The sequence below is a fragment of the Prionailurus bengalensis genome, chromosome C1 (assembly GCF_016509475.1).
Source record: "Prionailurus bengalensis isolate Pbe53 chromosome C1, Fcat_Pben_1.1_paternal_pri, whole genome shotgun sequence".
Lineage (NCBI taxonomy): Eukaryota > Metazoa > Chordata > Mammalia > Carnivora > Felidae > Prionailurus > Prionailurus bengalensis.
The window spans coordinates 35253534-35276448 of NC_057345.1; the positions used below are offsets into that span (position 1 = coordinate 35253534).

General features: G+C 46.7%; 1 protein-coding gene across 4 annotated transcripts; it reads left to right on the plus strand.

The window, feature by feature from the left end:
• Positions 1-1794: 1794 nt before the first annotated feature.
• On the plus strand, positions 1795-21164 carry KIF2C (kinesin family member 2C). 4 transcript variants are annotated; one of them, XM_043574756.1, is made up of 21 exons: positions 1795-2042; positions 2912-3006; positions 6068-6169; positions 6342-6390; positions 7997-8119; positions 9498-9620; positions 10169-10269; positions 10944-11039; positions 11487-11541; positions 11628-11790; positions 14071-14161; positions 14420-14483; positions 14562-14653; positions 15450-15592; positions 16373-16577; positions 16697-16807; positions 17621-17688; positions 17965-18070; positions 18163-18276; positions 20301-20424; positions 20520-21164. In XM_043574756.1, exons 1-21 carry the CDS (start codon positions 1979-1981, stop codon positions 20600-20602), a joined length of 2172 nt encoding a protein of 723 aa, XP_043430691.1. In that variant the 5' UTR covers positions 1795-1978; the 3' UTR covers positions 20603-21164. The 4 variants fall into 4 exon arrangements, with proteins under 4 accessions (XP_043430691.1, XP_043430692.1, XP_043430694.1 ...); XM_043574757.1 differs by lacking the exon at positions 9498-9620 and having other exon boundaries at positions 1878-2042; XM_043574759.1 differs by lacking the exons at positions 1795-2042; positions 2912-3006 and adding an exon at positions 3994-4098.
• Positions 21165-22915: the final 1751 nt, after the last annotated feature.

The following is a 22915-nucleotide window of genomic DNA, read 5'->3' on the forward strand; positions in this document are numbered from 1 at the left end:
AATATATCTTTTTTTTTTTTTTTACATACACATGTATCCCTAAGCAATATCCTACTTCTACTCTCTCTAGTCTGACTCTCACCCTCACTACTTCACCAAGACTGTTCAAAGTCACCAATGACTTAAGTGCTAGCAAATTCAAAGGATACTGAAAAGATATTTCTACGTCCTCTTCTTACCTACCCTTTCCACAGCTCTCCTGATACTTCCTCCTTCTTCAGTCCTTCCTAGGCTTCTACTCCCTGGTTTTCCTCACCCCTCAAACCACCCCAATCTCATCCTTGCTGCGGCTCCACCTCTGCCCTACCTCAAAATGTTGGTGTGTCCCATGGTTTAATTATGTTCTTTTAGATCTCATTCAGTTCCAGGACAGCAAATACATATACAGAAATCCATCCACATAAAATGGCTACCCAATCTCTATCTCTGGCCTTGATCTCTCCCTGAGCTCTTAGCTTGCATATTCACTGCTCACTTGACACCTACACTCTAAAGTCTTGCAGACATCTCAGACTCAACATGACCAAAATGAAACCCTTGACTTACTCCCCATAAACAAACCTGTTTCTTTCACAACCTGACTCTCCTATTTCAGGAAATAGTTCATCATCTACCTACCCAATTGCTCTAGCCAGAAACCAGAAGTCAGGCATGATTACCCCTTTTCCTTCACCCCCATCTCCAACTCTTCGGCAAAACCCATTCATTCCATCTTCCAAACTTTAAGTCATTCTCTTAGTTACATTTCCATTATCACTACCCCAGGCTAGGGCAGCATAATCCTTGCCCACTAAATAGTCTCACTTCATCTTCCCCCATCAAATCAGTTCTCCATACATCAGCAAGTTTGATAATATCAATCAAATCAAATGTAACTCAGATCTTGTCACTCCTCTGCTTAAAATTATTCAATGAATTCTCATCCAAATAAAAGCCAAAATTATTACTAGTGGTTAGAATATGCTACATGTTCTCACCCCACTGCCCCTCTTCTCTTGCTTTCCAGCCACACTAGCTTCTTTCAGTTCTTCAAACAAGATAAAGTTCTTTACTGCCGCAGGGCCTTTGCACACACCATCCTTAGATCTTAGCCTGGGAGGCTCCCCACCTTCCTGCCCTCCATTTTAACAGTTTGTTCCTTTTTGTTCTCTAGACCCAGGTTAAATATCACTTCAAAGATTTCTTCCCTGGGCACTTTATCTAAAGTTATCTAAAGTTCCTCCATTACTTTCTATCTCAGCTCTTAGTTTCCCTGAGAGCACCTACCACTGCTAATTTGTTACTTCTTTGTATCCCCTGTTCATATTAGAAATGTTAGGTCAAAGACGGCAAGAATTATGCCTTGTTCACTATTACTGTCTTTAGCACCCAGGTACCATGCCTACCACGTGGTAGACAATAAATATCCAGGTAATCTGTGTCTCCCAGGCACTTGAAACATAGTTCCTCATTTAAACTTCGCAGTAACTCCGTGAGGGAAAAAGCATGCTCCTCACTGGGCAAAGGAAACCGAGTCCAGTTTCTAACCTGCTCAAGATCACTGAGCTAGTAACTGAAGAAGTCGGGATTGGAACCCATGTCTGTAGGGGCCCAACCGCACTCGGTCTCAAACACCATACTGGAGTTTCTCAGTTTTGGGGAGGTCAGCCGCGCAGCAGGCTCTCAGCAAGACTCCCGGAACAGGCTACCAGCAGCCCGGCGTGCGGGCCAAGCTCCCAGGAGCCCCAGCGCGCAGGGGTGTGACCAGACGGATGGGCGGTCTTAGGCGCCGGAAAACCGACCGTAGACTACATATCCCAAAAGGCTGCGGAGGGCGCCACGGACTGGCGGTAGCGAGGCCGGCGACAGCGTGATGACGTTCTCAGGGACGCTGGCGCGCGGGATTTAAACTGCGGCGGTTTGCGCGGCGTTAAGACTTCGTAGGGTTAGCGGAGCTGTGGTTGTTTGCCTTTCGCGTTTCTTTTCCCCGCGACTGCCCATGGACTCGTCGCTTCAGGCTCGCCTGTTTCCCGGTCTCACCATCAAGATCCAACGTAGTAATGGTGAGGGGCTGGGTCGCGAGGCCAAGGGGACCCGTGGGCTGTGAGATGGCTGAAATTACTGCCCCTCCCCAAGCGGCAGGGCCGAGATGCTGTTAGGGATTCCCCCGCTTCCACCCGGTCTGGGTCTCTGCACTAGCGTTGCGTCTCTTCTACCCAGGTGCAGGGGCCTCTGCGCTGGCTGTGGGTCCCCTTCCCATCCTCGGCAGTGGGCGGGGCTCCTCCCTGTCAGAGGACCTCCCAGGAAAATTAGGGTTGCTAGATTCACTTCACTTCCAGACTTCGCTGAAATTGCTATGCCCTTGTAGGGACCTCGGCTTCCTGGTTCCTTTACTCTCCTCTAAATATTCCGCACTTGCAGTATGTCAGGCACTGGGATTCAGGGTTAATCAGTAGAAAAGATCCCTGCTTTTCAGGAGCTTGAAGTTCTGCCCTCTTTTTTTTGGTTAAGCAGCTACCAAATCTCTGGCAGGTGTAATACCCTGTCATTAGGAGAATGGTCAGACATAACCGTCTCGTAGGGCAACCCGAGGGTGCCAGAGCGTCAGTGGGAGTTGAGGAACAGTACCCAAGAACTAGAGTGACTCCCCTGCCCAGACATACCTTCACTCACTGTAGGCCCTCTTTTGAGTGGGAATGGATCCTTATTCCCTGCAGCTCAGTTTTAAGACCTGTTTCCTGCCTACCTCACCGTGGGATGTTCTAAAGGTGAGGAGTTGAATGTTAAAAGCCAGGGGTTGTATTTGTTTCCTAGTGTTAAAAAGAAAGAAAAAGGCAGCTGTTCCTTCCTTCAGGCCAACTCCACGTTGAGAATCTCTGTGGGATCCTAAAAGTGAAAAAGATGGGTAAATTCTGGACTTTTTATACTGTAGGCATAATTCACAGTGCTAATGTAAGGACTGTGAACTTGGAGAAATCCTGTGTTTCAGTGGAATGGACAGAAGGAGGTGCCACAAAGGGCAAAGAGGTAAGTTCTGTGAAAATGCCTCTGCCACATTTAACACCTTACTCCCTATAAGATCTGTGTGAAGGGGCATCTGGCTGGCTCAGTTGGTAGTGCATGCGACTCGGGGTCCTGATTTCGAGCTTCACATTGGACAGAGAGATTACTTTAAAGACAAACAAAAAGCTTTCTGTGGAAATGGAACTTGTGAGAACCTTATTTCTGATCCTGCCTTGTCCTCCCTAATCTTGAACATGGTCCTCTTTGGACCTATTAGGATTTTATTTAGTTGGGCCTGATCTAAATTGAAGCAATCAACAGTTTCTGGTGTGTTTGAAGAGGACAAACTGCACAGAATCCTAAAACCTTGCTTACCTACGCTAGCTTCTGAGTGCAAACTACCTACAATATCGGTTTGGGGAGCAAAACTGATAACCCAGTTGAGACAAAAGTATGTTTCTGAAACCCCAAGTAACAGAAGGCAACTTGTGATAAATGGCACCGATGAATAGTGCTTGAGCAGCTCAGAGGTAGTAACTCACTGAGGATGAGCTTGACTGGTAGGGATGTGGTGGGAAGGTGTAGCAGAAACAATAGTGAGATAGATGGCCTTCATCGAGACTAGTGAAGAAGCTTGCTCCAGGCAGTGGGAAGGCTCAGGATGCTGGACAGTTGAAAGGGGGGACCAGAGGGTTATCATCTCTGGCACTAAGATGTTTAAGGTTTTATTCTGTAGGTACTTGGGAGCCTTGGGAAGATTTTGAGAAGAGGAGAGATGTGACGAAGGCATTTATGTTTTAGAGGCATTGTGGTGTGGTAAAAATTTCACTGGGCTAGGAGTATGGAAACCTGGATTCTAGTCTGGCTCTGCCACTATTTTGTGTTCTCAGACATGCTTCCACCTCTCTTAGAAAATCAGTTTCCTTACCAAAAAAATGAGGATGATAATAATATCTACTTAATAAGGTTATTGTGAGGATTTGTTCAACAGATACTTTTGTACTGGTTCCAAAATGCCAGACGGAATACTGAAGTGAATAAGACAGACCTGGACCCTCTTCATGGAACTTAATGAGATAACACATGTAAAGGACTTGTCTAGCATAGTGCCTTATGGTAGGTAAGCAGATACTTAGTGGTATATTTTAGAAATAAAAGGATTGAATACTTTACAATATCTGCTCTTAAATCAAGAGGTTCCTAAAATTCTTTTCAACCAGCTATTAGAAGTTCCTTGTGATTTTTGTTTGCTTATTTTTGTTGTTTGTTTAGAAATATACCTCTTGTTGGTTCTCACACCAGCTCAGATACTGCCTTTGGAATAAGGTCTAAACTTCTTAGTGAGGCATTCAAAGCTTTTTCAGGATAAAAACTTTTTTCTTTGTACCACACACTCTTCCAAAGTATGCTGTGTCAGGGTCTAATGCATCAGGTCCCCACTTTGTGTCCATGCCTAGTGCCTTGCTGCCTTCACACAGTCATTCTTACTCCTTCCTCCTGGGATGCTCACCCTGAATCATCAGTGTGAGAGTTAATGTCAGAACTAGGGTTAAAACAATGATCTCCTATATTGTCTGTTTTCTATGGTTTAAGTGTTGGAAATGGGAGGAATGTGTAGTAAGGGTCTATAGCTGTCCAAGAATTGGGGACAAAAGTGTGGTTATTAAAGTACCCGTGAGCTTTTGCTTTTAAACAGTACTCTGTCCCTGTTTATCCTGTGCTGCTTTGGTTTCTTGCCTTCTGTGCATATGACTTTTCCATTAGAATATGAGCTAATTAGGGGCACCTGGGTGACTCAGTCGTTTAAGCATCCAACTTCAGCTCAGGTCATGATCTCACTGTTTATGCGTTCAACCCCCATGTCTGGCTCTGCACTGATGGTGCAGAGCCTGCTTGGGATTCTCTCTCTCTGCCCTTTATGTGAGCATGCGCGCGCGCTCTCTCTCTCTCTCTCTCTCTCTCTCTCTCTCTCTCTTAAATAAATAAACTTAAAAAAGAAAAAAGAATAGGAGCTAACTGAAGGCCAGGGCAATATATGTCTTAATTCATCTTTGAATATCTTCCCCCTATTGCCTTAATTGTGCCTAATAAATGTTTGAATAAACTAATTAATAAATATAGGTTGCATTGTAGGAGTTAAAGCTTTCACCCTGGAGTACATGCTTCAGCTCTGAAACATTTCAAGATTGGTTGGTACTGGGGCACCTGGGTGGCTCAGCCGGTTAGCATCCGACTTCAGCTCAGGTCATGATCTCACAGTCTGTGAGTTCAAGCCCCGCGTCGGGCTCTGTGCTGACAGCTCAGAGCCTGGAGCCTGCTTCAGATTCTGTGTCTCCCTCTCTCTCTGCCCCTCCCCTGCTCATGCTCTGTCTCTCTCTGTCTCAAAAATAAATAAAAACATTAAAAAAAAAACTTAAAAAAAAAAAAAAAAGATTGGTTGGTACTATTTTGGTGTGTGTGAACTGCTGTGAAGTATGCTGATGAAGTTTGAGTTGCTCCTGGAGGGTGGCAGGGCTCTGGTGATGTAAACCTAGAATTGTGACCTCAACTGCAGGCATGTGCAGGAAGTTGTTATTGGGGAAGAAGTTTCTGGGCCCAGTAGAAAATGTAGGTAGACTTAGGGTTAGGTAGCAGCTCTTGGGAACTTGTCCCCGCCCATAAGATCCTGAAGGGCCCTCCAGTTTGACTATTGCCGGGACAGTTAGAACTTGTTTCCTCCTCCGTGTCATCTAGCAAGAGGTGCTCAGGGGACTGTGCCCAGCAGGACCTCACTGCCCAGCAGAACAGTAGGGAAACCAAGTGGCCTACATCTACTGTGGACTACCTGACTGGTTACCTGTCTGTCTGCCCTCCTCTTTACCTCGTTCTCATCACCAACATCTACCATTGGCTTGGCAATCAGAAACCAGTATTCATCTAGATGGTAAACCGTGACTAAGGGCTATTTGTTTATAGTTGTTGGTACTTGGTGGAACTTAAAAGTTGATAATGTCTGAATCTAGGAGTACTAGCATTGGTTGTAGAGATGCAATTGGGTTGAAGAAGCTATGTTGTTCCACTGAAATTTTTTACTTGCTCTTTGCAGATTGATTTTGATGATGTGGCCGCAATAAACCCAGAGCTTTTACAACTTCTTCCCTTACACCCAAAAGACAATCTGCCCCTGCAGGAAAATGTAACAGTCCAGGTAGGTGCTTGTCATCTGGCTGAACCAGTGCCCCAGATGATTTGCTTGGCTTGTTGGCTTTTGCTGATTTTACGGAACTGCCTAGGACTTCAGCATAACACATGGATCTAAGATAAGTCCTTGAAAATTGATGGGAACCACATATTGTGATGTTTTTGTTTTTATTTTACAGAAACAAAAACGCAGATCAGTCAACTCCAAAATTCCTGCTCCTAAGGAAGGTAAATAGATTTTTACTGGCTTATCGTCATGGGGTTTGAGCCCAGGATAATATTCCTGGGGCACAGGAAGCTGTGATAGACTCATTGCTCCACTTTAGCAGGTGGCTCTATGTGGGCTGAGTCCTGCCCTGTCTTCTAAGCATCTTAGTGAAGAAGAATCGAACCTACAGGGAGGTTTTGGTCAAAAGGTACAAAGTTTCAGTTATGAGAAATAAGTCCTCGAGATCTAATGTACATCTGGCCTGTGATTAACAACACTGTATTATATACTTGAAATTTTACTATGAGGGTGGATCTTATAATAAATACCCTAACCACAAAACAAAAATAAACAAAATACAAAGCAAAGAGAGTGGGAGCAAACCTTAGGAAGAGATGGGTAAGTTTATAGCATTGATTATAATGATAGTTTCATGGGTGTTTATTTATCTCCAAAATATCAAGTTAAACACATTAGATATCTATAGTTTTTGGTATTTCAATCATACTTCAAGAAGTGCTTTTTTTTTTTTTTTTTAAGTATTTATTTTGAGAGAGAGTGTGAGCAGGGGAGGGGCAGAGAGAGGGAGGGAGGGGGTAGAGAGAAAGAGAAAGAAAGAAAAGAAAGAAAGAGAGAAAGAAAGGAAGGAAGGAAGAAAGAAAATGAGCAAGAGAATGAGTGGGGGAGGGGCAGAGAGAGGAGGAGACAGAGGATCCGAAGCAGGTGCTGTGCTGACAGCAGAGCTCGATGTGGGGGGCTCAAACTCAAATTGTGAGATCATGACCTAAACTGAAGTCGGACACTTAACTAACTGACTGAGCCACTCACGCGCCCCTATACCATGTGTTCTATTTCCAAATTTCTGACTTACTTTATAGGTGATGAATTGTTTCTCTCTTATGGAGGTAAACTATATAAATGGGTAGAAATTAATAAGAATTCAAATATAACTCAGTTGTTTCTCTCAGTTAAGCATTCTTATAAGATTCCAGAAAATCAGTGTAGCTGACCCATGGGTTTCTGATGATGTGCCCCAGGTCTGGCTCTGGAAAGCATCCTGAAGCAGTGGAAAAATCCAAAATCCAAATCCCAGACTTTGGAATCTAACAGTTTTCGGTTAACATCCTGGCTCCAACACTTACTACAGTGTGGAAGTTCCTTAATTTCTCTGAGCCTTATTGTCCCCTTCCATCAGATGGGAAGACTGATATTTACCTTACAATGTTGTTTTGAAGTATGGGAAGATTGTACAATGATAGGTGTTGTTGCTGTTAAGGTTAACAATGCTTTTTTCCAGGGATTAGGTCTGTCTCTTCAGAAAGGATTTCGGATTGGCTGTAGGTCCCTCCATTTACTCAGGACAGTTGCTCTTGTGGGAGATATCCTTGCCCTTGGGAGCTCTCAGATTGGCAGAATGTGAATAGATTAGTTTTGGGGTCACTAGTACTTGGCCTTTCTAATTTTTCCTTTCCTTGGGTGGAAGGAGTGGGAAGTTGGGCTCTTTTTCCTGGTGATCTGGACCCATCCCACCCTATACAGAATCTTGAAGGGTTGCCCCCTAGTGGCCCCCATCAGCCCTCCTGATCATGCCCCACTGATTGGCTGCTGCTGCCCTTGGTGTTTCAGGTCTCCGAGGCCGCTCCACCCGAATGTCCACTGTCTCGGAGGTTCGAATTACCACTCAGGAGAATGATATGGAGGTGGAGCTACCAGCGTCTACAAATTCCCGCAAGCAGTTTTCAGTTCCCAGTGAGTAATGAATTTGTTTTTCCTGTTTGAGGCTCTGCAGCAGCTGCTCATATATTGCCCTGTCCCTGTTCTGAAATACCCTGAGATTTCTACATTCCCCTGTTTTCAGTTCTATTCTGCTCCCTTATTTGGAAATCGTTTAATAATTTTACTCTTTAATTTTATTGAAACACACACACACACACACACACACACACACACACACACACAGAAAAGTGACCATATCATTTAGTTCACAAACCGAACGTACTCACATAACTCAATCAAAGTATTATGAGCAACCCAAAAATCCCCCTCAAGTTCCCTTCCAGTTCATAAGCCCCTATATTAAGTACCTATAATCTTGACTTCTGATACCATAAATTAGATTTTTCCCTTTTTGGACTTTATATAAATAGAATTTGAAAAATATTTTTAATTAACTTTTATTAGATAAAGCAGGTACAGATTGTGTAAGATAGACAGTCATTACATCTTACATGTATCAAATTCAGCTCTAATAAAATGAATGTAAACAAGAGGGTCACAACCAGGTATGGGAAGTAGCAAGTTGTCATGGGCTTTCTGGGGTTGAATCAATATGTTGTTGCTCAGGTTTCTGTTACTCCTGGCTTTTCAGTCTTTGTCCCTCTTAACCCAGGTTCCAAGACTTGGAGAAGTCTCACTTTTTCTTCCAAATACGCCCTGGCCTGAGAACCCAAGCTTAGATGAAGCCTAAAGTCTTTAGGCCTTTAGAGGCTTTCCCTTTGTGGTGAAGTCCATGCTGAGCTACTCACATACCTTCAAAGATATATATTCTTTTTTATTTAAAGATTTTATTTTGGGGCGCCTGGGTGGCTCAGTCGGTTAAGCATCCGACTTCAGCTCAGGTCACGATCTCGCGGTCCGTGAGTTCGAGCCCCGCGTCGGGCTCTGGGCTGATGGCTCGGAGCCTGGAGCCTGTTTCCGATTCTGTGTCTCCCTCTCTCTCTGCCCCTCCCCCGTTCATGCTCTGTCTCTCTCTGTCCCAAAAATAAATAAATGTTAAAAAAAAAAAATTAAAAAAAAAAAAAAAAAAAAGATTTTATTTTTAAGTAATCTCTACACCAAACTTACAACCCTGAGATGAAGAGTCGCATGCTCTACCGACTGAGCCAGCCAGACACCCTACCCTCTAAGACTTTTGATCCCAGGAGTCAGCCCCTGTAGAGATTGGTTGGGTTCAGGGTTTGGGCTGAAGTGAGGGGAAAAGCCCAAGCTCTGCTCACACGGTGGGAGCCCAAGGTTTTGCTGAGTGGCGGTCAGTTGCACTCCTCCTGACCCACGACCTGTTAGGGCTCAGAGGAGCACAGCTCTGGTATGCCTGCCTGCTTCTCCAATGACTCTTGTTCCCCCACAGCTGGACCCCCTAGGCCCTCCTGCCCTGCAGTGGCTGAAATACCATTGACGATGGTCAGTGAGGAGGCAGAAGAGCAAGTCCATTCCATCCGAGGCAGCTCTTCTGCAAACCCTGTGAACTCAGGTAGACACACTGAGCTGTCTGCTGCCCTACTCCTAGTGCAGGACAGGTTGTTATATCCTCTCCCAAACCTGGCCTGCTTTGGCACCTGACTTCAAACCATGTTTATCATGTGGGGGCATATTTCCTGTGGCCATCGCATCAGTCTTTCACAAGAGGTGACCTTGTTCCCACCAGCTGGCAGGAGCCCTCTAATGTAGTTGAGGTGTTGCCATAGCTCAAGTCTTGGCCAACACCTGAAAAACAGCCCAGAATGCCCATCAAAATCAATCAGGGATGGTATCACCTCTTGTGGTTGTTGAGAAAATGCCACAGAGACACGGAGAGAACTTGGGTTAGGCCTAGAGCGCTTGTGCAGGTCTTTACTTTGCAGGCTTAGCCTACAACGGGTAGAGTCATATCCGTTGCTTCCTCTCCTTGCATATAGTGGTTTAAGAGCAAGGGTCTAAGGAAGGCCTAGGCCTTGGAATGGCCCTTGACTCAATAGAACAGCTGGAAAAGAGTAGGCTGGCTGGCCTAGACAGGTAAAAGTGGGCTTCCTTCTTCCCCAGTTCGGAGGAAATCATGTATTGTGAAGGAAATGGAAAAAATGAAGAACAAGCGAGAAGAGAAGAGGGCCCAGAACTCTGAAACAAGAATAAAGCGAGCCCAGGTACCTTTCTTAGGTCAAGGGTTTTTGGACAGGCATTCTTAATTGCAACCTCACCAGCAGCAGAGATACAGCTGGGCCCCAGCGTTTCTGAGGCTCCAGTTCTGATATCCAGGAAATTTAACTGGTTTTTCATCTGGATTCAGAGAAAAAATAAATCAGATATTTTTCTGAAGCCCTTTGGGTGGGGAATATTTCATGCTGATCATCCAGTAGGCACACCCATCACAGTGCAGTGGCCAACAGAGCTGCTGGGCAGAGTTGCCTGTTTTCCCCCCGAACCCCACCTCTACCTCCTAATTGTGTATATGGGGCAGGGGTTTGGGGTTGCAATAAAGTCCCAGTTTGGAGCACTTCCCCTCAGTTGGATTAATTGCTCCAGGGAATCTCAACCTGCTGGTCTCCTAAGAAGGGGACAGTGGCCCTCGCCCTAGTTCCTAGAGTGGTTGAATGCATGCCTAAAACCTACCATCCCCCACCACCAATCTCTGTTCCCAGAGCCTTTGCTTCTGAGTTCTCAGCCTAGAGCCAGGGTGGGAGGAAGGTAAGATGTGGGAGGGCTTTGTCAACTGAAGGGCTGTGTGTATATAAAGAGCTGTTGCTGATGCTTCAGCACTAAGCTCTGAGAGCATTTACATGTCAGCAGTCAGTCCTTTTTTTGCCCTTGTCCCAAACAGGAGTATGACAGCAGCTTTCCAAACTGGGAATTTGCCCGGATGATTAAAGAATTTCGGGCTACTTTGGAATGTCATCCACTTACTATGACAGATCCTGTAAGTAAACCTAAAAGGCTTCTATCTCTCCTTCCTGAGTGTGTGTACAATTGAGAGACAAATCTCCTCTTTAAGGGTGTGAGAGCTTGCAAGAATCTCCACTTACCCTTGAGGATATTTTTAATACCTTTAATGGGCTGGAGCTAGCAAGGCTGGATGGGAGAGTCAGCTGCATAAAGTGTCACCCTCTTCACTTCCATAGGTTGGCTAGATCCTTACTAATAATCGTGTAAGTAGCACTGAAACCTGCAGGCAGCAGGGTGAGAAAACTGGGAAGGAAATTCAAAGCTGCCTGACTGTTTTTGAGAGTAACTAATGGTGGAGCTGGGGTCCCAGTATTAGGTCTTGGCCCTTGAATGAGCCAGAGATGGGATTGGAAGAGGAGGAGTTCTTTCAGTATTGCTCTGACCTTTTGGTGGTTGGTTGTCTTCTTTCATCCTTTTGAAGATCGAAGAGCACAGGATATGTGTCTGTGTGAGGAAACGCCCGCTAAATAAACAAGGTAAGCCCTGATCAGTCAGAAGGAGGCTTTTGACTGACTGACCTCCATGTCCAGGAATCATCCCCTGAAATACTCTTCTTCTGCAGAATTGGCCAAGAAAGAAGTTGATGTGATTTCTGTTCCCAGCAAAGGCCTCCTCTTGGTCCATGAGCCCAAGTTAAAAGTGGACTTAACAAAGTATCTGGAGAACCAAGCCTTCTGCTTTGACTTTGCATTTGATGAAACAGCTTCAAATGAAGTTGTCTACAGGTTAGTTTCTTGGCCTCTTTTATTTCCCTTTCCCAGCCTTCCTCTTGTCAATGTGGGGTATTGTACTATTCACCGCCACACTGATCTCTGAGGCCTTTCTTGGCCTCCTCATATTTTCTTTGGATCAGCCATTACAGAGCTGGTTCTGGCTCTGTCTCCTGGCACCAGGAAGGCCCAGTTTGGGCTTGTCACATCCCATTTTGCATCTTTAGCAGTGCATCCTCAAATGGATTACAAGTGAGGTATTACCCATTGTACTCTCTGAGGCTGGGTTGGGCAGGTCGAAGGGATTCTTCCAGTGTCTTATACAGCCACTCCATTACCCACTGAGCTTAGCAGACTCAGCAAAGACTAGGACTGCTCTATCTAATACAGCACCACCAGCCTCATGTGGCTATTCAAATGAAAGTTAAATAAAATTAAGAAGTCAATTCTTTTTTTTTTTTTTTTTTTTTTTTTTTTTTTTGGCTTGAACTCACAACTCTGAGATCAAGAATTGCTTTCTCTACCAACTGAGCCAGCCAGGTGTCTCAGAATTCATTAAAAAAAATTTTTTTTTAATGTTTATTTATTTTTGAGAGAGAGAGAGCACGTGCACAAGCAGGAGAGGGGCAGAGACAGAGGAAGACACAGAATCTGAAGCAGGCTCCAGACTCTGAGCTGTCAGCACAGAGCCCGACGCAGGGCTTGAACTCACAGTGAGATCATGACCTGAGCTGAAATCAGATGCTTAGCTGCTGAGCTGCCCAGGTGTCCCAGAATTCAATTCATTAGTCACACTAGCCACATTTTAAGAGCTTGACAGCCACCTGTGGTAGTGGCTGCTATTAGCACAGTAAAGAACATGTCCACCACCACAGAAAGTTCTATAAACAACACTGCTCTAGACCAGAGATTGACAAACTATAGCCCATGGGCCAAATTTGGTTTGCAATTCCTTTATTTATTTATCTATCTATCTATCTATTTATTTTTGAGAGATAGCATGAGACAGAGCACAAGTTGGGGAGGGGCAGAGAGATAAGGAGACACAGAATCTGAAGCAGGCTCCAGGCTCCAAGCAAGTGTTCAGCACAGAGCCTGATGTTGGGCTCGAACCCACGAACCATGAGATCATGACTTGAGCCAAAGTCAGTGACTTAACTGACTGAGCCACCCAGGCGTCCCTGCAATTCCTTTTTATATGGTTCTCAAAATAAGAATGAATGGTTTCTGTGTTTTTAAAGGATCGTTTTTAAAAACATGTGACAGTAAGGGACACCTGGATACCTCAGTCAGTTAAGCATCTGACCTCCGCTCAGGTCACGATCTCACAGTTTCTGGGTTCAAGCCCCATGTTGGGCTCTCTGCTGTCAGCGTGGAGCCTGCTTTGGATCCTTTGTCCCCCCTCTTTCTCTGCCCCTCCCTGACGTGGGTGCGTGCTTGCTGTCTCTCTCTCTCAAAAATTTTTTTTTAATTTATTTTTTAAATTTACATCCAATTTAGTTAGCATATAAATAAACATTTTTTTTTTTTAATGTGGTAGTGGGGTGCCTGACTGGCTCAGTCAGTGGAAGGTGCAACTCTTGATCTCAGTGTTGTGAGTTCTAGCCCCATTTGGGTGCAGAGATTACTTAAAAATAAAATCTTTTTAAATTTTTTTTTTTTTTTTAACGTTTATTTATTTTTGCGACAGAGAGAGACAGAGCATGAACGGGGGAGGGTCAGAGAGAGAGGGAGACACAGAATCTGAAACAAGCTCCAGGCTCTGAGCAGTCAGCACAGAGCCCGACGCGGGGCTCGAACTCACATACCGCGAGATCGTGACCTGGGCCGAAGTCGGACGCTTAACCGACTGAGCCACCCAGACGCCCCAAAAATAAAATCTTTAAAAAAAAAAAAAAGGTGACAGAGACCTATGTGGCCTAAAATGTTTTAGACTCCTACTTTAGAGGGTTTCCTCTGATCTTTGTAGTGTTTCTTATGCTGGCAGTCAGCTACTAAGCTCAGGGTTTCATCTTGGGTCTCCAGAGTCAGACAAAGGGCTGATGGCTCAGTTAGAGTGTAGGCCACCAGCTTACTCTTGGCAGGTCAGTCCAGCCCTCCCCAGTTGGCTGGGAGAATTTCAGATTTGCAAGTGGGGCTGGGGTCCAGTGGGACCACTTTGCAGAAGAGGAGTGCTATTGTTTGGAAGGAGGAATTGAAGACTGCAGTAGTTCTGCAGTGGAAGGGCAGTAGGACCACATTCTAGGGAGCACATTTTGGGGAGAGATGTATACTCTTTCCTGTCCTTTCTCCCAGGTTCACAGCAAGGCCACTGGTCCAGACAATCTTTGAAGGGGGAAAGGCAACCTGTTTTGCATATGGCCAGACAGGAAGTGGCAAGACACATGTGAGTATTCAGCCCGGGCAGGGAGCAAACCAACCCATGGTGTCACACTGGGTCCCTGTAAAGGAAGCAGGTAAGTTGCTTGCAGAAAGTCCCCTTGGTACAGATGCCCTATCACCAGACACTCTTGTTGTGCCAGATGCCTTAGCAGGTACAGCTTCTCAGCTTTGATGTGGTGGCCCACTGTGGTAATGGAGCCACTAGTGCTCTGGCCTAGGCCCAGGGTCCTTTACCACAGTCTTCTGCCCCTTCCGTTTGCAGACTATGGGCGGAGACCTCTCTGGGAAAGCCCAGAATGCATCCAAAGGGATCTATGCCATGGCCTGTAAGTAGTGTGTTCTGCCCCACTTGGGTTGGGCACAGAAAGGCAGGTTGCTTACTTAATCCAGGCTCTCTCTCATAGCCCGAGATGTCTTCCTCCTGAAGAATCAGCCTCGCTACCGGAACCTGGGCCTGGAAGTCTATGTGACCTTCTTTGAGATCTATAATGGGAAGGTAGCTAGCTGGCAGGGAGCCCGTCTCTACTGTTGGGGCCACTGAACTTTCTAAAACCTTGAGGTTGGCTAGAAATTGTAGAAACCAAGCAGCCTGTGGGCTGTCAAGCCTTTAATGGGCTGCTCTGTCTTATCATTGTGGGAGGTTTCATCTGATGGTGGGATGGTGCCCAAGCTCAGCAAGTATGGCAGGAACACTCCTCGGGGCTCCTTCTCACATGTCTCACATGGGAGGTTTGCCTTGTGTGTGCCCTGTCCTCCCTCGACCCACTTCCTTATAACCTTTCTACTCTTCCTCTGATTGTGTACATTCATTTTCATGTTCATACTCTCTTTCTCTCACTCTCTCCCCTACCCCTTATACTCCATACCTTCTACCTCTACCTCTACCTCTGTACTCTGCTTTTGCAGAGTTGCCTTCCTCAGAGCAGGATCTTAATAATAATAATGGCTAATGTTGATTATTGGTGTAGTATCATGTGCTAAGCACTTGTCTCAACTCATTCAATCGTTATAACCTATGAGGAAGTATTCCCATCATTATTCTGCAGATGAGGAATAAGCCTGGAGTAGTTAAGTACTGGTCGAGGCTCCCATAGCTGGCAAAGTAGCAGGGTCATATCAAACTGAGGCAGCCTGATTCAGCTTTCAAGTGTACTGCCCGCCACCCAGCTTAGCTTCTCTCTGCCTTCTCTGCTGCCAGCTCTTATCTAAGCTGGGACAGGCCCTGAAGGAGGGGGTGTAGGTAGGGTGTCCAGGACCTAATGGTCTTATCCTTGTTCCCCTGCCTGGCACAGCTGTTTGATCTGCTCAACAAGAAAGCTAAGCTGCGCGTGCTGGAGGACGGCAAGCAGCAGGTGCAGGTGGTGGGGCTACAGGAGCATCTGGTTAGCTGTGCTGACGATGTCATCAAGATGATCGACATAGGCAGTGCCTGCAGGTCAGAGTTCTGGTGAGGGGAAGGGGCCACCTAATGCCCGGTTCAGGTGATAGACCCCCGCTCTGAGCCCATTGCTGTTTCCACAGAGCGCCACTCTCTGCAGCTTGGTGAGGGCTGTGAGGGCCTCTGCCGTAAGGACTCTCAATAGGGCAGATGACCCAGGGCAAGAGGCTCATCAGGAGCAAGTGTCTTAAATCTAACCAAGGTAGACTTTATTTCCAGGTCCTTACCCCAAATCATCCTTCCTGAATTCTCTAGGTTTCTTCTTGCTGTCCCCTCCCTCTGTGGTAGGAGACAAGCTCTGGATCTAGTCTGGGCTGGAAGGGATGGGGTCATAGCTTCTATACAGAGGTAGGGAAGTGCTCTTCCACCAGGCATGGTGCAGTGGAATGCTGGGTGGCTTATGGAGGCCCAGGGAGGGGGTTGCCCTCTCCAAGCCTCTCAAGCTTTCACAAGTGGTTCATGACAACCCCTCCTCCTCATGTGCCCTGCAACACAGGCAACTCCCCTTCCCCATGTGCTTTTGGGCCCTCTGGGCTGGCTAAGGCCTAGCACAGAATCTAGTACTTTCACTGCAGGAAAACTTGCCAGATCTGGAGGTAGAGGGAAAGCTGCTGCCCAGGAAGGGCAAAACAGAAATCTGGGATAAGAAAACACAGGACTGCTTAGAGTCTTGACCTGTGTCCTTTGTACAGAGAACTCAGTGCTGTGGAGTGGGGTGGCTTGAACTCTGGGGAGCCACAGTGGCTCATAACCTTTCTTTGCCCTCCTTTGCCACAGGACTTCTGGGCAGACATTTGCCAACTCCAACTCTTCCCGCTCCCATGCCTGCTTCCAGATTCTTCTTCGGGCCAAAGGGAGAGTACATGGCAAGTTCTCTTTGGTGGATCTGGCAGGGAATGAGAGAGGTGCGGACACTTCCAGTGCTGACCGGCAGACTCGCATGGAGGGTGCAGAAATCAACAAGAGTCTCCTGGCTCTGAAGGTAGCAGGGCCTAAACAGGTGGTTGGCCTGGAGGACTGCTGGTGGAGGGAGGGAGAGAGGGAGGGAATGGGCAACTCAAGAGGAAGAAAGGGACCTCAGTGGCTCCTGCTGCCCCACAGGAGTGCATCAGGGCCCTGGGACAGAACAAGGCTCACACCCCATTTCGAGAGAGCAAGCTGACACAGGTGCTGAGGGACTCCTTTATCGGGGAGAACTCAAGGACCTGCATGGTGAGTAGGGTCACTTTGGAGGTGGTATAGGAAGATGTTGAGTCCTGTCTCTGGGCAGAAGGCTTGGTGCCCTTGGCTACCTGGGTTTCCAGGCTCAAACTTTACTGGGCACCCCCCACTGCTTTTTAGTACCAGGTTCCTCTTTGCCTATTCAAGAGGGAAGGAGAGGATCTGCTCCCTTTACTATATGTCTGTGCAGCTCTTGGTTTGGGGTCCACAAGGGCCTTACCTGATGAAAAGGGGCCCCAGAATTCAGAAGGATGGCCTGTGGGAAAGCAGGAGAGCAAAATTCTCCCCTTCTATGGTTTCTCTCAGGTTCACTGGCTCCTAATTAAATACACAGGAAAGGGGTATGGCCTCAAATGACTTTTTGTTCCCTTCCTTATTTAATCTACAAGCCTGCTAGCTAGGGTCTGCCTTCTTCCCCTCTAAGGAATCTCCTCTTCCTACTGGAGATTCCTTCCTCCTTCCTTCCTCTTCCCTGTCTACTAGGGAAGGTGGGAATTTCTGACTAAGCCACAGAGACTTGAGATGTGACCTTGGTGAAAGAATCCATAAAGAGATAAAACAACAGGGGTATCCAGATGCACCTTTAAAGGCAGGGAACCAATTTTTAAGGTGCCTTAGTTTTCAGTGCCTGGGGCAAATTGCCTGGCACAGACTAGGCGCTTAGTTAGCTCTCCACCCCAATACTGTGTGGGTGTCAGCAGCTCAAAGAGACGACTCCTGGCAGTATCCAGTACTAGGCAGTCCAGCGCCTTTACCCTACCCTGTGATCCTCAACCCTTAACTGCCTATTTCCCCGTTTTGCAGATTGCCATGATCTCACCAGGCATAAGCTCCTGCGAATATACTTTAAACACACTGAGATATGCAGACAGGTACTAGTACCTATGACCAGTGGGATGGGGAGACGGGTGCAGGAGGGGGGAAAGGAAGAGGGAGGAAGTCTGGAGCCTCAGTGCCTACTGTATATTCTTCTGTGACTCAGTGAATCTGAGTTCAGACATGTCCCAGTCCCCTTCAAGCCTTAATGTGAAGCCAGCATGGCAGCTTGGCCAATGTAAAAGCTGCTGAGCCTCATGGTCTGAGTGATGCTGCAGTCCTGTGAGTGCCAAAGAGGTTCCTGTGGGATCTGAGACCTTCTTCTTCCTCAGGGTCAAGGAGCTGAGCCCCCACAGTGGATCCAGTGGTGAGCAACCAACTCAAATGGAAACAGAAGAGATGGAAGCCAGCTCCCATGGGTCCCTGATCACAAGCAATGTAAGGTGTAGGGTGGGGCCAGGCAGGATGGAAACGTGGCCTATCGAGGGAAACTAGGCCATACTGTTGTACCTCTCCTTTTGGCCCCTCAGTTCTCCAAAGAAGAGGAGGAACTGTCTTCGCAGATGTCCAGCTTTAATGAAGCCATGTCTCAGATCAGGGAGTTGGAGGAGAGGGCCATGGAAGAGCTCAAGGAGATAATACAGGTGATGAGCTGGTCCTGGTTAGGGATGGACTGGATATCCACCCCAGCACAGGCCCTCAGCAGTGCTCAGAACCATTCCTTGAGCATGACCTGGGCTTTGCTCCCACAGGTCTTCAGGTAGGGATGGCAAGAGGCAGACCTTTACCTAGTATTCCTCAATTGTCCACCTATTCATCTAGCTGTTCTAGAACAATGAATTACCATACCCTTTTCTCCAGCCTGGCCTACACAGGCTTTCCTCCATCCTCCTAGCCAGAGCTAGTCTCTCCCCTCTGTGTTCCTGATCGAGGTTTTGGAGAATGACTTCTTTGCAGAGATCTTGGCTTGTTTACTCAGTGAATGTTTGGTGAGTACTTTCTATATGCCAACTCCTGTGCTAAAACCAAGGACCAAAAACATCAAGTATGGATAGCATGCCCTAAAGTAAGACTTGCTCAATCCTGACTCTTCTGAGTTGTTTTTTTTTCCCCTGACTCTTCTATTTATAAGCTGATTTCTTTAGGAAAGTCATTTAGCATCACTGGGCCTCAGTTTTTTTCATCTCTGAAGTGGGCAAGACAGGATGATTGCATCTGAAGATTAAGAGATATGCTTTTAAAACAGTGCCCAGCACATGGTTAGTGTATAGTAAGTGGTAGATGCTGGTGCTGCTGTGACTCCCGCTGTGGGAGAACAGGGAGAGGGGAGGGGAGGCCCAAGAGTGCACTCTGCCAGTGGGGTATTCAGGGCAGGGTGCAGTGCAGAAAGAAGGACCTTGGGCCACTCAGAAATGAGAAGGGAACATGAGTAAGCGCTTAGGCATGTCCTCCCTCCCTGGAGTGCTCAGGGTACAAATGTGTGAAAGGACATGGTATTTTCAGAAAGAATGAGAGGTTCACTCTACTCAAAGCAAAAGATGTAAGCAAGGGACACTGATTAAGTATGTGTCTAGGTCAACAGGTAACCTGATGCTAAAAGACCTATGGCTCACTCCAAAGGCCTGGACTTGGTTATGAGGGCAGTGGATACCTTTGAAGGGAGTAGAGTATGGTCAGATCAGATGACGTGGTCTTATCACAGCTTTAGGTACATCACTGTGGCTGCAATGTGGAGTCTGGTTTGGGAATGAGGGAGAGCATGAGTAGAGGCACTTAGGAGTTATGAGAAATTAGGAGATTGTTATAAAGAGTTCAAGAGGGGCACCTGGGTGGTTCAGTCAGTTAAGTGTCTGACTTGGGTTCAGGTCGTGATCTCATGATTCGTGAGTTTGAGCCCTGCGTCAGGTTCGCTGCTGTCAGCACAGAGCCCACTTCATATCCTGTGTCTCCCTCTCTTTGCCCCTCCCCCATGTTTTCTCTGTCACTCTTCTCTCTCTCTCTCTCTCTCTCTCAAAAATAAACATTAAAAAAAAAAAAGTTCTGGACACCTGGGTGGCTCAGTCGGTTAAGTGCCTGACTTTGGCTCAGGTTATAATCTCACACTTTGTGGCTTCGAGCCCCACATTGGGCTCTGTGCTGACAGCTCAGAGCCTGGAACTTGCCTCAGATTCTGTGTCCACCTCTCTCTCTGCTCCTCCCCCACTCATGTTCTGTCTCTCTCTATCTCAAAAATAAACATAAAAAAAAAAAAGTTCAAGAGAGATGTTGGAGCCTAGACAGAGTGTGGTCATGGTCACCATGAGACTGGAGTGAGGACATGAGACTCAGGTGCCATTTAAGAAGCAGAATTGGTAGGATTTAGGGACCAGCAGGGTGAAAGAATAAAGTTATTATTCCCATTTCCTGCTTGGCATCAAGACAGATTGTGACATTCATCTGACCGGGGGAGAGGGACAAGTTTGGGGTAGGGAAGAGGATGAATTCAAGATGAAGATTTCTACAGGAGCAGGTCAAGAAGCAGAGCACAAGCTATGGCTTAAGGAGTGGGCATCTTGCCTAGGTTGTCTGCATTGCAGATGGTAGGGGCCCAGGAATAATTTGCTAAGTTTATTTGGTCATTTTTGAACTGACAAGGTCCACCCCCCCCCCCCCCCCCATGTCATTGCAGCAAGGGCCAGGCTGGCTTGAGCTCTCCGAGATGACTGAGCAGCCAGACTATGACCTGGAGACCTTTGTGAACAAGACAGAGTCTGCCCTTGTCCAGCAAGCCAAGCACTTCTCAGCCCTGCGAGGTGGGTGTGGCTGGAGGATGGGGCCTCTGCCCTGAGGGAATGGGGCTTCTGGGACACCCACTAACCCCCAGTGCACCACCACTCCTTCCCTCCAGATGTCATCAAGGCCTTGCGCCTGGCCATGCAGCTGGAAGAGCAGGCCAGCAAACAAATAAGCAACAAGAAACGGCCCCACTGACGACTGCAAATAAAAGTGTTTGGTGTCACACCCAGCCTCTTCCCCTCCCCAACCTCCCCAGCAAACTTTGGGCACCTGGTGGGTCCAGTCAGGGTCTGAGCTGGAAAAGGCTTTGGTAAACGCCAAGTATGGAGGCAGCTGGGGAGAGGGTCAGAGTGACGAGGGACACTTCTCTCCTTTTCTTCGGTTACAGCTCTCCAGGGAGCAAGGGTGGGAAGATACAGCTTTTAGTTACTCTGGGTGTTGCCTTTCTCTCCAGGAGGGGAAGACTCTCTGGTAAAGAGTTCCCTTGGGTGTCCTTCTGCCTCTGAGGACTGGCTGCTGGTAAAGGGCTCCCTGGGGTTATCCTGGCGCTGGGGAGAGGAAAGGAGCCTTTAGTCCAGCTCTCTGCTGGCTCTGGCCTGCCTTCCATGCCCTTGGTTCAGGCACCATGTCTTGTACTCTAAAAAAGTTTCTGGGATCTCTTCCTTGCTGTTTTTTGAGGCCCAAGAGGATCCCTGCTGTTTCCTGTTTTACGTGTTTATACATTGTGTCTAACAATAAAGAAAGAGGAAAAAGTCAACCTGTTGACTGGTGTGTGGGAAGGGCTGAGACATGTATGAACCTTCTCGGACTAAGGACAGATATTACTGCACCTTTCCATAGTGCTGATTCTGTACTCTACCTAGGAGGCCAAATCCATACCAGCAGTTTCAATGATGTGGTAAAGCTTCCAATCTCTGCCTTGTTCTGTGCTTACTAGGTCCCAGGTCTTCTGGGAACAGGAGCCATAAGCAGAAAGATGGTGCTTTGTCAGTTACAGTCTTTGCTCAAGACACATTACAGGATTCTGTGGCAACACTGACAAGAAAGCACTTGGCTTGCTAGGTGGGAAAGGATCTGATGAGCAATACCAGTTTGGTCTTGAAAAATTAGAAGTTTGCCGGGTGAACTGAGGAATCAGTCATAGAGCATGGACAGTTGGGAACTGGAAGGTTCCAGATTCCTTGCCCTGGAATATGAATTATCAGGGGCGCCTGGGTGGCTCAGTCGATTGAGCGTCTGACTTCAGCTCAGGTCATGATCTCATGGGTTCGAGCCCCACCTCGGGTTCTGTGCTGACAGCTCAGAGCCTAGAGCCTGATTCGGATTCTGTGTCTCCCTCTCTCTCTGCCCCTAACCCACTCGCATTCTGTCTCTGTCTCTCTAAAAAATAAATAAACATTAAAAAAATAAAAAATAACATTAATTATCTAAATAGTAATAAGGTATTAAAAGATTTTTAGCCTAAGTGCCACACAACCAAATGCACATTTTAGAAAGACCTCAGGAAGAAGGGGCACCTAGGTGGCTCAGTCGGTTAAATGAAGACCTGACCAGACCTGACCCATCTTCTCACTTGGAATGGCATATGAGTCCCTCATGGGACCAGCCAGGGGACCTGACCCATCTTCTCACTTGGAATGGCATATGAGTCCCTCATGGGAACAGCCAGGGGAATCCTTATAAGTCATCACCTGCTTCAAACTCTTTTCTTTTTAAAATTTTTAAAATATTTATTTACTTTGAGAGGTACAGAGAGGGACAGAGAATCCCAAGCAAGCTCCACACTGGCAGCACAGAGCCCGATATGGGGCCTGATCTCACAAACCGTGAGATCATGATCTGAGCCAAAACCAAGAATCAGATGCTTAACAGACTGAGCCATCCAGGTGCCCCTCGAACCCTTTAATAATGTCCCTTTGCACAAAAGATAAATTCTGAATGTCCTGCTGTGGCCTGGTCAGCTCCTTCCTCTATTGGTCCAGTTGGAATGCAGTTTGGGCAGAACACTTAGGAGGTTAAAAGCCTGGCTCCTGAGGCCACCTTAAGTGGGTTGTTTAACCCCTTTGTGCTATTTGTGAAATGAGGATAATACTGGTATAGAGGTGTTAATATACACACGGTAGTAAGGACAATGTCTAACATTTAATAAGTGCTATATAAGTTCTAGCTTAGCTTATCGACCATAGCCAAAGTATGGAAAGAGCCCAAGTGCCCACTGACGGATGAATGGATAAAGAAGATGTGGTATATATATACGCAATGGAGTATTACTTGGCAATCAAAAAGAATGAAATCTTGCCATTTGCAACTATGTGGAAGGAACTAGAGGGTATTATGCTAAGCGAAATTAGAGAAAGACAAATATCATATGACTTCACTCATATGAGGACTTTAAGACACGGAACAGATGAACATAAGGGAAGGGAGGCAAAAATAATATAAAAACAGGGAGGGGTCAAAACATAAGAGACTCTTAAATATAGAGAACAAACATAGGGTTGCTGGAGG

Excerpts from the sequence above, each read along its gene's own strand:
- KIF2C (XM_043574756.1), top strand. The coding sequence starts at position 1,979 with ATGGACTCGTCGCTTCAGGCTCGCCTGTTTCCCGGTCTCACCATCAAG. Across the intron at positions 14,654-15,449 it reads TTGAGATCTATAATGGGAAG|CTGTTTGATCTGCTCAACAA; the intron begins GTAGCTAGCTGG and ends TGCCTGGCACAG. Across the intron at positions 18,277-20,300 it reads AGCTCAAGGAGATAATACAG|CAAGGGCCAGGCTGGCTTGA; the intron begins GTGATGAGCTGG and ends ATGTCATTGCAG.